The sequence below is a fragment of the Hemicordylus capensis genome, chromosome 1 (assembly GCF_027244095.1).
Source record: "Hemicordylus capensis ecotype Gifberg chromosome 1, rHemCap1.1.pri, whole genome shotgun sequence".
Taxonomy (NCBI): domain Eukaryota; kingdom Metazoa; phylum Chordata; class Lepidosauria; order Squamata; family Cordylidae; genus Hemicordylus; species Hemicordylus capensis.
The window spans coordinates 122,807,480-122,825,402 of NC_069657.1; the positions used below are offsets into that span (position 1 = coordinate 122,807,480).

At 42.6% G+C, this 17,923-nt stretch overlaps 1 protein-coding gene across 20 annotated transcripts in view; it reads right to left on the bottom strand.

The window, feature by feature from the left end:
• SOX6 (SRY-box transcription factor 6) overlaps positions 1–17,923 on the bottom strand; it is a 676,724-nt gene that overhangs the window by 48,587 nt on the left and 610,214 nt on the right. For all 20 annotated transcript variants that reach the window (XM_053252042.1, XM_053251996.1, XM_053251998.1 and 17 more), the window contains one exon: positions 8,884–8,992. In XM_053252042.1, the coding sequence (XP_053108017.1) occupies positions 8,884–8,992 (109 nt within the window). The remainder of the gene's footprint in view (positions 1–8,883; positions 8,993–17,923) is intronic.

The following is a 17,923-nucleotide window of genomic DNA, read 5'->3' on the forward strand; positions in this document are numbered from 1 at the left end:
CTTCATAATTAGTTTTATTGGCTATTTAGGGTATATGGGGTTTGAATCTAGGTACTGGGTACAGTTGTCAGCTTATTAATGGCTTTTAGTTTTGTCCTCCAAGAACACTGCAAAAGTTGGGTAGTACTCACCTTATTCTTGCATTGGGTGTCTCCCCTGTGATGAAGGGGCACTACTTGTGTGCCTCTCCACAGAGTTTCCACCCACTCTCCCGCTAAACTCCGGCAGAACTCTTTCGTTATCTGTTTGCAAACTCCTTTTAGGAAAGCTTCTGGGAGCAAAGCTCCTCTGGTTTGAGCCTTGTATTCAACACCAGCAGTCAAACTTACTTGGCTCAGGAATGTGAGCCCTCCCACAAGCTGGGGCCCTCATCTGGAATGAATCCCCCACTCAGGCTTCTCCTCTGTCAAAGACACAAACACTTCCAGCCAGCCAGAAATCAAACCCTATGAGATTTCCAGACCTAGCTGACTTGGTTTCTCCTCCTCCTCTTGTTTTATTGGAGATTTGTTTATTTACTTCATTTCTTTGCTGTGTTCCCCGGCTTGATAGTTTCTTTAGGAGAGAAAGACAAGCTTGATGCCTCCTCTCTCTTCAAGACCCTACACACTGTTGCCATGGAGCACGATTTTGGGCTAGTCCAGAGAGCAGCCCTCTATCATTAGGACCATTAGTGATCCTCTGTACAAGCTATACAGCCCAAGACTGTGGGACTGCAGTCCCCATGGTGAACTTTGCACCTGCCTATGCTTGGCAAGACTCACAGTTGGTTGCTCAGCACAAGCAAAGCATGGGGCAATATACCCCAAGGTCAGAATAGCAATGACTGGACGGTTCTCCCCCACCCCTCTCTTTCAGAGAGAAGGCAATAGCAATAGGTGAATAGCAACAGAAGGCAATAGGTGAATTAATCAAGAAAGGAATCCTCCATTTCACAAGAGATAACAGTGGAGAACTCCTCTGGAGGCACACAGAAAATCAGTGCATTTTCTAACCTATTCTAAATCAACAAATTAGCTGGCAAGGACTCAGGGAGGTGTGTAATTGGAGGTGTGTAACTGAGTCACCTGAAGGGAGGCATTCTGTCAATCCAGCAGTTCTATTCAACACATCCAACAGATTTACATAACTTTACTCATGCCTTTGTCAGGCAAGCTACCCTCAGATTGATTAAGTTGGAGTGGCAATAGACTTCTTTGTCTTGCATGCAATCTGCCACCCTCTGGATAAGCAGAATGGCTTGGAAACTGCCTCAGGGCCTGTTTCAAGAGATATATACCTCTAGCCAAAGCATGTGGCCTTAGGATCTGCTTGGATTATTAGCCTACAGATTCTCCTACAAGGAGCTGTATAGGCCCTCTTCTCTTCTTCTCTTTTCCTGCCTGATCCCCTGGGAGGAAGCTTCCTTGCCAACGTGCAATCAATGTACCAAGTTAAACCAGGAAGGATAGGTAAACTAACCCCTTGCTCTTCTAAGCCTCCTTGCCCTCTCTCTCTCCAGCTTCCCTGCTCTTAAACACTTTCCACAGCAAGCCTTAAAGCCAGGCTGTGGTCTAAGCACCTTGGCCAAGCTGATCAATCTCTAACTAGAACCTCAAGCTAAATTATTGCTAGCCACATCAGCTAAGATTTATTGCCTTGCCTAACTGAACTTTTGCCTTCTGTACCCCCATATACCCCTACTAAAACTTGTTGTATTGTATTTCTGTCTCCTCATCTTTTCCAAGATGCCAAAACTTGCTCAAGTTTATACTGAAGCCAAACTGCTCCCCAAGGCAAGCTAATTTCCTCACTTCACAGTTGAGGTGTCTAGCCAGCACCTCGAGGCAGTTCTGGTAACAACACATCCAAATGAGGGTGCTTCCATTAGTGATCCTCTATGCAGTCCTACTATTTCAGAGGTTTTAGTATTTGTTTCCTTTTTTTGCAACACTGAATCTTATCATCAAACTTATCATTTTTGCACTGCTCATCTAATATTCTACAGAAAAATGTGTGGCTGCCTTTGCAGTCCGGAAACTGCAGTTGTCCAGAATGCGGCAGCCAGGTTGGTCTCTGGGTCATCTCAGAGAGACCATATCACTCCTATCTTAAAAGATCGACACTGGTTGCCAATAAGTTCCCGGGCAAAATACAAGGATTTGATTATAACCTATAAGGCCCTAAACATCTTGGGCCCTGGGTATTTAAGAGAACACCTTCTTCACTATGAACCACACCGCCCATCTGGAGATGTTAGTCTGCAGTTGCCACGGGCTCGTCTGGTGACTACTCAGGGATGGGCCTTTTCCATTGCTGCCCGGAGGCTTTGGAACACACTTCCTGCTGAAATAAGAGCCTCCCCATCTCTAACAACTTTTTAAAAGGCAGTCAAGACACATTTGTTCACCCAGGCTTTTAATCAGATATTGTTTTAACTGTGTTTTTAATAGTTTTAACATTTTAAATTTTAATTGTGGTAATGTTTTAATCTTTTTATCTGTTTTCATTGTTTTGTTATAAACTGCCCAGAGACTTGCGTTTTGGGTGGTATAAAAAATCTCCCCACCCCCTGCCAAAAAAATGCAACAGAAATAGTATACAATCTATATGAAAACTCTAAGTCATAACAGAACTGACTATACTGGGGAGACTGGAAATACTTGGAACATTTATCATACAGGTTTTGTAGTCTGCTGCTGCCTAATTTCCACTTAAAGATTTGGTATTTCTGTGCCACAAAAATTATAGGTTTTGTTGCTGGGAAAAATATATATATGATGCAGTCTTTAATTTTCCACCCTACCCAAACACCTCAATCTTGGCTTCAGTCTGCAATGAAGTTGACAGAGGGTTTTTGGTCTCACACATCGATGGAATAGGAATTTTCATCATAGTGCTCTGTATACTAAGATAAGCAGAGCAGTAAATGTCGCTTGCTATACAAAGAACACAGAGCTGCAACTCTCTTCTGAATGGTAAAGGAGGCAAGACAAGACATTACAACTACATCTGCTTCTAAAGGGTAGCATATTTTTAAAATGTTAATGCACTTTTTCCTGCAATGGCAAGGGCAAAAAACTTACACATTAAAAGTACTGGACCTTGGAATTCATTCATTTGCTCCTGATGATTTCATTGTCAATATCGTTGTGTGAGAGTAGGAGAATACATTCTGACAGACCCAAACACAAAGTCACATTTTGACTGAGAGCCCTGCTCAATAATAATAATAATATGATTATCATTATTTTACATTTTATATCCCGCTTTTCCTCCAAGGAGCCCAGAGCGGTGTACTACATACTTAGGTTTCTCCTCACAACAACCCTGTGAAGTAGGTTAGGCTGAAAGAGAAGTGACGGGCCCAGAGTCACCCAGCTAGTATTATGGCTGAATGGGGATTTGAACTCAGTTCGACCCGGTCCTAGTCCAGCACTCTAACCACTGCACCACACTGGCAATAACTGAGGAAGCATTTAAAAAGAAGGTAGGAAAAAAGGGCAGGTAGGAGACTGCCTTCCACAAGTACATTCAACATATGTATTAAAACTTAACCTGGGCAATATGATCTTTTTCTTCTTCTTTAATAATGCCCCTTTAACAAATGCTCTACACACCTCTATGACATTGTCTGTGTGCCCATCTGACCACCTCCTCCCCATGAACCTGTTTGCCAGTGAGAGTGCAACAGCAATTCAGGGTGAACCCACAGATATGTCTGTGTTCAGAACATCTGAAGAGGGTGGGGACTAAGGAGGCCAACCACCCCATCAACTACACCCATATAAGTCGATGGGACAGAATACTCATGGGCTCAGAGGGCAGAGCTAAAGGAACTCAAGTGGTAGAAGGGTTTGAACAAAAAGAGCAGGAAATTTCTCAGCTTGAAGAATAATCCCTCACTATATCCACACCCCCACCCTCTCACACACCACCAACAAACAGCCATTGGGACAATGCTATTCTTGGTTACTCTCCCCCTGCTAAATATAAGAGAGCCACCACTTTTAAAAGATGCCTCTTTGACCAGTTCACAGGTTGTACACATGGGGGGGAAATCTTGTTTTGAAGACTGAGCTCATGTTCGTACTGGAGTAATTGTTCAGCTTAAAAACAAATAATTGACTTTTTAAAAGAATATGCCATATAATTGTTTAAATGACATGTCAAATTGTCCAAATAGCACTTGCAACAGCAGCAGCAACAACAACAACAACAACAGGCCAACACATCAGAAGCATGGGATGGGAAAGGCCTAACCTGCAGGAAATGAGTATTTGCTGCAGAGGCAGGTGCAGGTATCATTGAAGAGAGAACACAAAAGAAAAACATGTTCACTACAGATCAACAAAAATTATACTGGCTCCTGTTTTTATGTACATCTATATTTGCCAAGAGAGGAAGAAGGTAACAGACTGTGTTTGGGGAAGAGATATAGTGGGAAGAGAACCTCCCAAATGCTCCTTTCCTGGGGAACTGTAAAGGGGAAATTGCATTGTTTTCCCCTGGGATATCAATAATAATTAGTCAAATCCCCAAAGTCTTCATTTCATCCACAGGTATTCTGCTTACCTCAAGGCTTAGAGCAATAGCACTTGGGTGCTAAACTTTCAGGGAGGGGAAGGAACCTCAGCATTACAGAACAAAAAGTGAAGCTGGAATCTCTCCAGCTCCACACATGCGTGGATACCCTTTCGGGAATATTCCCAGTTCTTACTGTTCTCTAGGTTTTAGGTGGGAAATGTCAAAGTGATATCCAATTTAAGGATGTGTGAGCAATTTTATCCAAAAAGTACTTAGCAAATTAATCACAGTAGGCCACAGAGGTATCCCTCCAACTGACCAGTGGGGCCCAATTGTAATAAGCTATGCACCACCCTGAGATGCTCTGCCATATGGCTCCATTTGGGATTTGCAGCTGGAAAGAGGGCACTTGGGAGTGATTGTCTCAAGATCCCTGGTCATTTCCTCATTCCAGAAATCAATCAGAGCCTTGATGGGGGGCCCATGCATTATAAGGAATACATCCAGATCAATAGGTTTTCAAGGCTGGACCATCCAAATGGGTCCCCCACTCTGGCAGAGGACAGAGGTTGTGATCAGCATAAGCTTTATCAGAAAGTGATGTCCATGACAAAGTCGTGGTGATAATCTACACTACTACATCACCTGGAACGGGAGCTCTAGCATGAACACTGAAATCACCCAGCACTAAAAACCTAGAAGATTCCAACACAATACTTGAAACCAAACAGGCCAGATCAAGCAGGGAGACTGTTGGCCAACCGGGTGGATGGTACATCAACAGAATCCCTATTTTGCCCTGAACATCTAACTTTGTATTTAGCCTGGAGAAGGCACCTAGATAGGGGAACGGATTCATGATAGTTTATTATTGCCCTGCCTCCCCGACCCCTGCAAATGAGGCTGCTCAAAGCCTGAACAGCATTGCTGAGATACGGTAGCCCCACCCTACTCATCCAGTCAGGTCTCAGTGATGCACACCAGGTCATCATTTTCACCCAGAATTAAATTCTGGATGAAAAGATATTTATTATTCACTAGCTGGTATTCAGCACCAGCAATTTCAGACTTCAGGGCTTGCCAATAGTTAACAAGATCATGAATATTAAAAGGAAGGCTGTTTGGGGGGATAGACACACTTGGCAATCCCTCCATCCCCTGTCATAGCCAACTTAACTCCTACCACCATCTCTCTCTCTGCCCATTACCATCTCATGGCCATCTCCCAGAGTGGTGTGCACGAATGCGGTTCCAAACAAGTTTGGCACCACAGGAACGGGAGCGGAGAGCAGAAGCTTTAAGAAAGAAGAGAGGAGGTCCTTACCTGCTCTCCGCCGCCCCATGTCGCTTCCTGCTGGGGTGTTGCTTGGCCCAAGTACCCCTGTGCAGTGCCAGCACACACATGTTGACCGTACAAATGGGTGGATGCATGTGCAGATGCCATTTGCTGACCACACAATACCATGCAAATGATGCCCATGCATGTGCGGACATAATGTGCGTGCTGGCACTGCGTGGGGGTACTTGGGCCAAGTGCCGCCCCATCAGGAAGCTGTATGAAGTGGTGGAGAACAGATGAGAACCTGCCCTCCACTTCCTTAAAGCTACTGCTGCCCTCCCAGCGGCGCCGAACCAGTGCTCGAACCGCAGTTCATGCACCCCCTTACTCCCAGACCCACTGAGAGAACACATAATGACAACCTCACACTCTCATACACAGCTACCACACAGCGTATATACCCACCTCTCACCAAAAAAGAGAGGGGGGGAAGGGAAGGGGGCCCTCAAAGAAACCTCAAGCTAATTGAGACTGAGGACCAGTAAGGTCTAAACTCCCCACCTGCCGCCAGCAACCAGTTCATAACACCCACACCTCGGGGTGGAACTCTAACCTTTGATACAAAAGGACTAAAAGGACACTTCCCACACTTCACTGGACTCCCGTCTCAAAGCTACAACAGCCATCCCCCTCACAAATGTCGTCACAGTTGTGAAAGACAGAATCTGGTGCCCTCACCCTCAGCAGTGCATCAGTATGGCCAACCCAAAGGTGTAAGCCAGCCGGATAAAACCTCCACCCAGCAATAGGGCTGCAAAAGCCATAAGAATCAACAGTACTCCCAGAGGCCTTTCTTGGCTGGCCACTCCAGGAACAATGTTTCTCACTAAGCACGGGTTTCTCTCGGCTTCGTGACAGCAGCTCCCTGTACACAACATCTCTTCTTCCTCCCCACAGGACCAAACAGCTCAGTTGAGCAATTGCCAGTAGACAGTAAGCAACTGTGGGGGTCCATTAGTACTAATAGTACTAATTCTTGGAACTATTATACAGATCTGTAGGCAGAAGCCTACAAATTAATAGCAAATTATGAAGGCCGAACAACATTTAGTAATGTTAGGTCATCCCCAAATTGTCTGTATAAGAACATTTTATTTTATTTGCATTCACTGACATGGCTACACAAGCCTAACTTCTAAATATTCTGTATATGTCTGTCTGGAATCATATTGGATCCAAATGGATGGTCTTTTGTTACTTATAATAATATATTCTTTACCTATTAAAAAAATACTTAGAACCTGAATTCCGGTCAATAGCCAAAGTACTGCTGGCATGCCTGAGCTGAAATAAAAATACAGCCTTGGACTATTAAAAGCCATTTATAACCCAGGTAGCCTTATCCTAATAGCATTCCTTCAAATACAAGCGCCCGTGTCAGATTTCTAACAACCTGTGACCACAATCCTTTCTCCACTTATTCCAGAAGGAGCTAACTGAGCTCACTGGAACCACTTGAGTGTTAAGATTTTTAACAACAGGGCAAAGCTGGAAGATGACCTATTTAGTCACTCATCAACAGTATAAGTATTTCTAATAAGGCTGTCAACCTATTAAAGGCTTTTAGTTGATTACTCGCATTGTTTTTAACTGATCAATCCAAGTAACTAATTAAAATAAACATTACAGTGTGCACTCCTTGACTATTGAAATCAATGGGAACTTTTCCATTGGCTTTAATAGAAACAGGACTACAACCCCCAGGATCTCAGTGCAGGTAATATTTTCAAAAAGATATTTTCTCAACTAAGCAGTACAGCCACGGACGCTCCATGCTCCTTCATACTTGACAACTCCAATTAAAAATCCACAGCTTTAATCTGCAGCGAACTGATAAATTGGATAAGACACTTTCTTGCTCTTTTCTTACTTGCAGTGACGATGATAATATGTTATGGTGCTGTTGAAGTGTATTCAAATGACCACAAGCCACAATTGATGCTTATGGCACAGTGCCCATAGTTACTGTATCTAAGGAGGTGATCACTGGTTAGGGATGTGCACAAACCTCATTCCTTGCACAGATTCGAATACGAACCAGTCTGTGGTTCTGCGTACCAGTTTGTGCCAGTTCAGGCCAACCACGAACCAGTTCAGTAGTTCTAGGGTGCCGGGGGGGGGGGAGCGGAGCGGACTTTTAAAAAGTGAATGGACAGGTCCTTACCTGTGTGCCACCACTCCATGCTGCTTCATTCTGCTGTGTTGCTTCCCCAACACAGGTGGTGCGGCACTAACATGCACATGGCCTCTGTGCATACACAGTAGGAGTGGTAATGTGCATGCCAGCGCCACACGCAGGCTGTTGGAGGGAGCACCACAGCAGCAGGAAGCTTCATGGAATGGTGGCACAAAGGTAAGGTCTACTCACTTTTAAAGGTGCTACTCATCACCACCTATCCATCGCCACCCTCGAACAACTGAATGTGTTTGTGGTTGGGCCGAACTGGCATGAACTTGTTCGCAGAACCACAAACTGGTTTGTATTTGAACCAATGCATCGATCGAAATTCATGCACATCCCCTATCACTGGTATTCTTTGGCCACATGATTAGACCCAACATTACCATCCCTATAGTTACTCAAATATACAGTAGTAGAGGAGTGTTAATGTGTGCTTGAGCTAATTGAGTGGACTATCCACATAAGCAGGTGTTTCAGGTGCCCCAAAATGAGAAATCTCCACTAACAGAATCTGATATAAATCTTTGAGTCACCTTGCCCAAAATTACACTACTCATGTGGGGAATTAAATGCACATATCCGTCAGCTGAAGTAACTGAACTGATTCATGTAGAGAGAGCATTATGAGGACAATTGAAGTAGTCTGTAAATAATGAGCAGAGAATGCATACTGTATGACACCAGTTTAAGACCAAGACTTGCTCTTTGTCATGTCACTACAATCCATGCAAAATGCCTCAAAATGGTGCATGGGGAAATTAGCTAAACAATGCTCATTTAAGACATCATGATGTATCCAACTTTAAAGTGGTCATGGAAAGCAATGCTCAGTGATTCATTTATTACAATAACTCACCCTCTGCATCTTCTGGCCTTGTAAGATCAATGACTCCTGGGCCCAGTTTTCCATCTTCACTGGGCTTCCCTGATAGCTGTGGGCCTAAATTCTCAAAACGTGTTCTTTCCTGACAAAGAAAAAGTGCAACATTAATACTTGATATGCTCTATTTATTATTGCAGACATGAGCAGATTATTATTTCATTTCTATCCTCCTCTACAAAAACAACACCTTGTACTCAAAGCAGCCTATAAATATGTTCTGTTGCATATTACTCTACTCTTCCACATTTCACCTGGCTCGCTCAACTGGCTGCCCTCTCCCTTGTCCTATTGTCACTACTAATTTTTCCATTCTTCTTTGACTTCTGCTTCTGTCCTTGCCTTGCCCAGCCAATGCAGGCTGCAAGCCATACATGTAGATATTGCCTTAGGGCTGGTTCTAGGTTTGAAAAGTCCTTGGCAAAATGCGAACTGGTGGCCCCTTCAATAATGGGTGGGCCTTTCTAAAGTTCAGTGGGTGGGGACTTTTTAAGTGGCACCTATTCCTTGTTTTTTGTGGGGGTTTTAAAAACACTTTTTCTCCAGAGCTCCTCTTGAGGTCACTACCCCCCTCAACAACAATGCCTCCAATATAGCATCATAATGGAGGTACTGGGAGGAAAAACTGCAGTCCTTACTGGTGGCTGCCTCTTTCCCCCCGCACCACAGAATGAAGCTATACAGGGGAATTGTCAGAAGAAATTGCAGCTTCCAGCTGAATTGTGGCCAGGCATGAGCAGTGAGCTCTATCTTCAGGATGCTGTGGCTTCAGCAGCTGTTCAAGGATACCGTCCACTGACAACAAACCTGGTTAGTACTAGTTGCAACAGTAATTATTATAGGCCATGCCCCTCCCCCACAAAACTCCCACACAAATCCAGTTTAACTAAGAACATCCATTTGGAGTTTAGTTAAAGGCCCTATGGTTGTAATGGGGTGGTACTGCTTGGTTAATCATGTGATCAGAGACTAGAACTTATTCAAAACACCAGTACTAACCAAACCTAATGAAAATTAATAGAGTTCATGTCTTCTAGAAAACCATCCTCTTTTCTTAATATAAAGCAAACTAAATCAACAAGCCAGTTCACAAGTTACCATACCAGCATGTTTGCCTATTCCATGTGGCTGCTTTCCAACACTTAGCTTATGCAGTGGGGAGACCATGTGGGTGTAGTATATGATGTGATCACTTTCTGGACCAACGTTGCTAGTTCTAGGATAAGAGTGCTGCTAATGTCAGAAGTTATCCTATCAGACAACCTTCCAACTGTCTCCATTTCATACACAGGGACATAGGTAGCTACCTTATACTGACCACTGGTCTATCTAGCTCAGTATTGTCTACACTGAACTCAGAGTAGCTCTCCAAGGTTTCAACCAAGAGTCTCTCCCAGCCCTACCTGGACATGCCAGGGATTGCACCTGGGACCTTCTGCATGCAAAGCAGATGCTCTGCCACTGAGCTATGGCCATATCCCCATAGAAATATAGGAAGAAGATATCTAGTAGCAGCAACTCTAACATTATTAATTATTATTATTATCGTTATTATTAGTAGTAGTAGTATCGTCTATCTATATATTTATTTCTCCTAGGCGTGCCTGTTGCTAATCCCATGCATGGCAGTTCTCGCGAGTGTTCGCAAGCAGCTGCCAATTAGCGACGGGGACAGGAGAAAATAGGGATGCCAGCCTCTGGAGCAGGCGGTGGTGAGCCAACCCATCCGCTGGGAGCAGCAGGCAGTGGGGGGCCAGCCGCTGGTAGCAGCATGTGGTGGCCCGGCCCAGCTGCCGGAAATTGGCAGAAGGGTGGGCGGGAGGAGGTGGCAGGCTGGTTTTCTGGCCAGCCAGCCAGCTAGAAAGAAAACGCAGGCAGGAGGGGGGGGAGAAGTGGGCTGCTCCTGCCAGCAGCCGGCCAGCGGGAGCAGGCAGTAGTGGGCTGGCCCAGCCTGGCTGTCGGAAGCAGCAGGCTGTGGCGGGCCGGCCACTGGGAATTGGCGGGCGGGTGGGAGGAGGTGGCAGGCCGTTTTTCCGGACGGCCCACCAGCTAGAAACCGCGGGCGGGGTGGCGGGGGGGAAGCAGGCTGCTCCTGACAGCGGCTGGCTGGCCAGCCGGCGGGAACAGGCAGCATTGGGCCGGCCTGGCCTGGCTGCCAGGAGCAGCAGGCGGCGGGCCGGCCTGGCTGCCGAGAATTGGTGGGCAGGAGGAGGTGGCTGGCCAGCTTGCCAGCCCGCCAACCAGAAATCATGGGCGGGGGGGGGAGAAGCTTGGCGAGGGAAAAGAAGCCAGGCGGGGGAAGAAGGTCAGGTGGGGAGGGGAGAAGCAGGCTGGCCGATCCAGCGGAGGTGCAGATGTTCTGTGCCCGGCCCAGCTAGTTATTGTTATTAATTATTTATTCTATTTCTATACCACCCTTCCAAAAATGGCTCAGGGAGGTTTACACAGACAAATAATAAACAAATGAGATGGATCCCTATCCCCAAAGGGCTCACAATCTAAAAATGATCAATAGAGAGATGATAAAGTGGCTCTGGGCCATTGGCCTCTGAGGATTACTAGCTCTCAGAGTCAGATGAAGTGTGACCACTCTGCTTATTCATTTCAAGTGTGATAAAAGGAAAATGGGTTATTGTCAGGGATAATATCCTTAAAATCCCTTAAGAAAAGTATAAGATGGGACAGGGGGAATTCCTATAATACAGAAATAAAGAATTAGAACAGAGACTCCAGAAATCACTGGTGAGCAACCAGAGGTGCACCTAGATAATTTTGGAGTCTGGACCCAAATGCTTATGGGCGGACACACACACACACACACACACACAGAGTATTTTTTAACACATTTTAAATGCGACCAACACAACCCGGGACAGATTAAAAATGATTTGGGGGCCCTCGGGGAGTGTGGAGGCCCTGGACTTCGGTCTGCAAGTCCAGAGGTAGGAGTGCCTCTATGAGCAACAACAATCAATCAGTCTTTCCTGTAGATTTCTTAAATGAATAATGGAGGGGAAATATGTTGGCATTTGAGAAATGCTAGAATTTGGAACTTAAAGAGAACTTTCTATTGAAACTTAATTTAATTGAAAAATCACCACTAGCACCACCACCACTCTTCTCTTAGAGAGAAGCGTTTGCATTTGAACCCTTGAGAAAACACACAAGTCTGAATTTTATGCAAGAGGCTTTCAAAGACAAGTATTTCAAAGAAGGAATAGTAGATGACAGAAATGATACTATTATGTTGTCTAGGAATTTGAACTGAACCTCAATGGGAATTTTAAAAAAGAGAGCAAGAAAAAGAAAGGACAGCGCTTCTTCCTAGAAAAACACATCACTTCTGAGTGCTGAAAACTTACACAAGAAAACTGGATTGAAACCAGTGAAACAATAATCAAGAGACAATTTTCAAGTCAACCAGATCTTCAAAATAATAGAGGACAAGAGCCTTGCAACAATAATGCAACCACAATGGCAGCACAAGATTCTCTCACAATGGTAGCCTCAGTGGTACTCTAGATCAGTAGCAGAGTGCTAAATGGTTATCATTAATTTATTGCACTGATGGAAAAAACCCAAAATGTGTTTTCCCTCTTGCCTTGTTGGTACTTCTTGACTTGGCATTGTGTTGTGAATGAACAAAACATTGTTGTTCATTACTATGAAACAATATTAAATGTCATGTCATCTTACATTTACAGCATGAAATACCAGCTTTCAAATACCAGCTTTCAGTTTTGTGAACAGTTTCTGTATGTTATACTTAATGCATTATGCAGCAGAAGAGTGCAGATTGCTGTTCACTCCATTGTTCAATGACCTAGTTCCGTACTGAGCATATTAGACACTGGGAGAAAAACAGTACAGATTTTCTCTCCTGAAAAATGTCTAAGGAACTTTGTATTCCTCTTAAAAACCAGCTGCACAGTTAACTCAAACACAGCTCCCCGCCTCACTTTTCTTCTTTCTCAAATGTTAGTGCTGTTCTGATCTAATGGTTTTCAGAAAAGCATTGTTTCCTAATTAATTCTGTGCAACCAAAGTGTCCAGGAGGTTAGATTAACTAATACATTAACACATTTCATAGCCACAGGGAAAAACAAATACAAACAGCAAACCTATCAGACTGGCATACAATCATTTTACTGCGCCACTCCATGGCACAATCTAAGATACTATTCAACAATTTCTAAACTTTCCTAAAGCCTTTCTGAAACCTCCTGTATAAAATCTTGGGGGTCAACTTTTAATTCTGTATTTCTTTGCCTATTTGCTGAGTTTTCTTTATAAATTTTTCTCTGTATTTCTAGCCAGTTATACAACTTTCATATGCAAAAATGCTGAAATAAGAACCTGAAAATATTGGCTACAGAAAGACAAAGAGGGAAAGCATTCTATTGAAGGATGCTATTCTATGTGATCCAATAATAATTGTTCACTATCAGAATGTTTGCTTTTTTGCTAATGCAGAGCCATGATTCCCCCCACCTGCGCAAGACATCTACGTTTAAAGTGTGTGTGTGTGTGTGTGTGTGTGAGAGAGAGAGAGAGAGAGAGAGAGAGAGAGAGAGAGATTGCTTAGACTTTTGTATGGTTTCAGCACTCAGAAGATAATAAGAATTATGCATACAGTGGCCGATATCCAGACTAAGTTACTCAAGAGTACTCAGGGGTTACTCTAAAGGACTACTTAACTTCAATAGGACTTCTGTAGAGTAATTCATTCAGGATGTCAGTCAGTGTTTCTATCCCCCCCTCCCCCGCAAAAAACTGCATTTAAAATATTTTCTTAATGACTGCTAATGTGACATCTGCAATCTTCATGGCAAAATCACCTAAGGGTGTTTTAGAAAAAAAGGGGGAAATGGCATTCTGCTTTTTTAAAAAAATCAACAGAACCTGCTATATATCAATATGCACATTTGAAGTATCCTTGAATGAATCCTAGTCATTCATTCCCTTTGATTTTCTCCAGAAAATATTCTGTGTTAAAAAGAAAGTTTCTGAAAGAATATCAATATTTTGACACTGAAAGAGAAAAGGGAAAATTACATGATAAGACACAGGAACAGAAAGGGAAGAGAAGCATTCATGATAATAATACCTAAAAGAACTGCAATGTATTTATGATTCTGTAATATACTTCAGTGTTCCATTCATCTGAAGTATATTCAGTTCTATAACAATTCTTTATATATGTCTTACTAATATTTTACAGGAAAACAGTAAAGGGGGGGGGAATTGTCTTGGTATGTGTGGTAAGTAAAAATGTAAGTGAATTTCTGAAGGCCAGGGCAATTTAGGTAGATCCTGTAAACTGAATATTAAATTAAGAAGTTGATTGTAAAGGGACAGATCTGGCAAACTCACAAATGGAAGGGTATATTGATATAGAAAATATATACAATTTTGCACATGTCCTCAGGTACCCATCTAAATTCTATTTTTAAGTTAATAGTTGTGAGCATGCCTGTACATAAGAAGAGAGGTATACGTGGTAGGTATACGTGGAGGTATATACTTGATTGTGCAAATTTATACACTCACATATATACATTTTAAAAAAACTTTTCATGCACAGAAAACTCCCTTGTCTTCAGATAATCTTGGGGTGCTTTTTTTGATCAGTTGTTTTAAAACAAAACTCTTTGTGCCTATAGCATAAAGCTGCAAGCCTTGAGTAAATAAACCCACTATAAGCATACTTCAGGTAATGCTGCACACTGGGTTCAATTCCAACTCAGGACAGGATGATTACTAGAAAACCTACAGTTTAAACAAACCTGTGTTTTTTTCCTAAGCACAAATAAAACTGTTTTAACTCATTGGGTATATAAAAAAGACAATTCATTGCTACTTTAAAAGTGAAGGGGTGACAGCACACCAGGGCGGAATTTGTTTTGCTAACAGCCAAATCTTCATTTTCCATTCAGTGACACGATTAGGCACTTATTTATGCATTGTCAGGCACAAACATGCAGGCAATATAAAAGTTATTGAAAAAATTAAAGCCTGCATCACTGTGTCACAGGACTGTTGGTTAAGTGCTTTGAAATGATGATGTATGAGGTAGATGTTGCATATTAAATAAAGATATTTAAATGATAAAGCCCCCTTTAGTGAGCATTGATGGATGTTAAATGTTCCAAGCCACAAGGCTGCACCATCCCTCATATTCACATATTATCACAGTCACTGATGGAGCAACCCCAGTGATGACAGATGGACTATGAGATTATTATCCCCTTATTTCCAGAGTCACCAAACCAGTCAACTCCTCAAGCATTATTTTTAACTTTGCATTATGTTAATAACTTTCTCCTCACTTCTGTGATGGGAATGATCAATTCTTTCTTCCTGTATGTGAAGGAAAATGGACTGGTGTAGTCAACTGAAAGAAGGAGACTGCTTATCTTTGTGGGGGGTGGAGTGGTGGGGAGAGGCAAAGGCTGCTGGAAACTTCAGCTAAGTAGAACAAATAGAAAATTGTGATCTTGTGGAAGAAAAGTAATGATAACAGTAAGCACACAATAATGGCTTTTCTTTGCACTTAGGTAAGAGCTGAATTTTTGATGTGCACAGTATATTTTCATAAAATTTTATATACTATGTTTTATACACTTATTGGCTATTCCATAATAATGTGTGCGCTAACAGTAAAATTGCTCCCAAATTTATGTGTGTTATTTATTCGTTCCCACGTAACAATGCTTTTTGTTGTAAAAAATATTCTGTTTATTAATGTAACTTTACAACCACTGCATCTAAGATCCGTGGTAAATTAATGGCATTTTTATTATTTTATAGTGTCATTAAATTTTTACTGATCACTCCATCAAACAAGAGCCATAAAGGCCATAATGTAAACTGGGACACTTAGATCACGGGAGCAGGAAACCATTCCATAGTCTGAAGTAAACGGCTTGCTATAAATGATATTTATACCATCTTTAAGCATGTGAGAATACTTGGACAAGTTTGGCAAAACTGTTTCAGTAGTGAAGTGGATTGTGTACTTAAATAACAGTTTTCTTGCCAGCAAGCCAAGGTTTGTGTCTATATGTGTGTGTGTTTTAAACCATATGAAAGAAGATGACTGATTGCATCCATCTCTTGAAAAACAATATATGAAATGTAATAATACACCAAGCACTCCTCCCTTTTGGATTACCAAGACTGATCAGGCTATAACCATTCCTCAAATTATTTCAACATGCTTGGTGTTTTCCCCCCTTCTTCTGAAATGTATGCAGAGGCTGAAGTGGAAAATGGCATACATACTGATCATTGTGTGAAAGGGCTTTCTTCTTCCCCCTAATCTGTGCATACAAATACATTTTGTTTAAGTCGACATAGCTGGACAATGATGTAATGGCCTTTATTTCAAGAATCTAGCTTAGGAGTTACCAACATTTATTTGAAGAGCCAATTTTGAGACTCTCTATTAATAAGGGTCATTTACAGAAGCCACAGAGCAACTGGCTCTGGGGCCATGATGCATTCTGCCAACCATATTCCAGTTGCAAAAGTGTGCAAATAATTCCAACATGTTGTCTTTACACACACAATACAAACAAAGCTATTCCACACTACACCCTCTCAAAAATATTTGGGTATCTTATCTCTTATGTGGTGTTTCCCCTGTTCCAGCACAGGAGATATCAAACGAACAGAAAGGGACTATTTTCAAAAAGAGTCAGACAAAGGTTTCTAGAAAAGATAGTGCTTGCATATTTTGCATTCACAGTCTTCACTGTCCAACAAGCATCATCTGATTAAATCCCAAATCAATTAAGAACAATACTCCCGGTACCTAAGAAGCTGACTTAAAGGAGCCATGTCAACAGCATTGTGCTGGGTTCAGCCTGATAGATTCTACTTCCGATCTAGTGTTTCTATGAACCGCAAGAAACAATGCTCCAGGAAACTTACCAGTAATTTCATTATTCCAGGCAAAGTCCCAAACTTTACTTTATGGCTGAACTTTTAGAATTGTTTACAATATACTAGGCACCATGAGGTTAATAAAAAAAATCATGACTACATTATTAAAACTTAGGATTCCTACCAGAGGGCTGCACTAGGCAAGGTGAGATGCTATGAATATTGTCTTATCCATGGATTTGCTTTGTTTTTGTGGAAAAGCAAACATTTAATCACAGAACACAAAAATGTGAGCTATCCTGTTGGACAATGAGCTCAACTGTTACCAGCTATGCAGTTGCTGGTAGACAAATTAATAAGTGTGATGACTGCAATTTATTTTGCTAAATGATAAATGTACAATATTGTAAGTAGCTGAAAAAAACTCTTGAAGAAGTTCTAAGCAACTGCCACAAAAAATGTTGGGAAAGGGAAATACAAAACTAAATTAGAGATGTGCTGAAACATAATTCGGCGTCCAAATCCCTTTAAAATGGAGGGCTTCTACAACCCCTTTAACATGGTGGTGAACAGGTCCATCTCTACCCCCTTCTCAGCTCACTGCCACTGCCATATTCGCAGCACTCCCCACCCCCCCGCCCCAGAGCTACGCCAGCACTTACATGGGCACTGGCACACAAATGGCATGAGTGACAGCCATTTGCACCGTCAGCAAGTACGGAGGCCATGTGTGTGATGGCAACTGCAGGGGGCAGCTGGGGAAGAGCACGGCAGGTATGCGCTGATAGCTAGTGTGCTGCAAATATGGCAATGGAGGCTAGCGGAGGAGGAGCAGAGGTGGACCTTTTCTCCTCTTTGTTAATGGGGCTGTGGAAGCCCTCAGTTTTAAAGGGATTGTGCTGTGATTCAGATGGCGAATCGCATTCTGAGCACATCCCTAAACTAAATGTACACTGGACGACTGGTTTATTGATTCTCCAGGACTACAATGACATAGCCCAGGACTGCATAACTTTGGGCCTTCATCTATTGTGGGACTACAACTCCCATCATCCCTGAATACTGGCATCATGCCCCAGAATTGTGCAATACATCATGCCCCAGAATTGTGCAGCATCCCTTACCCTCT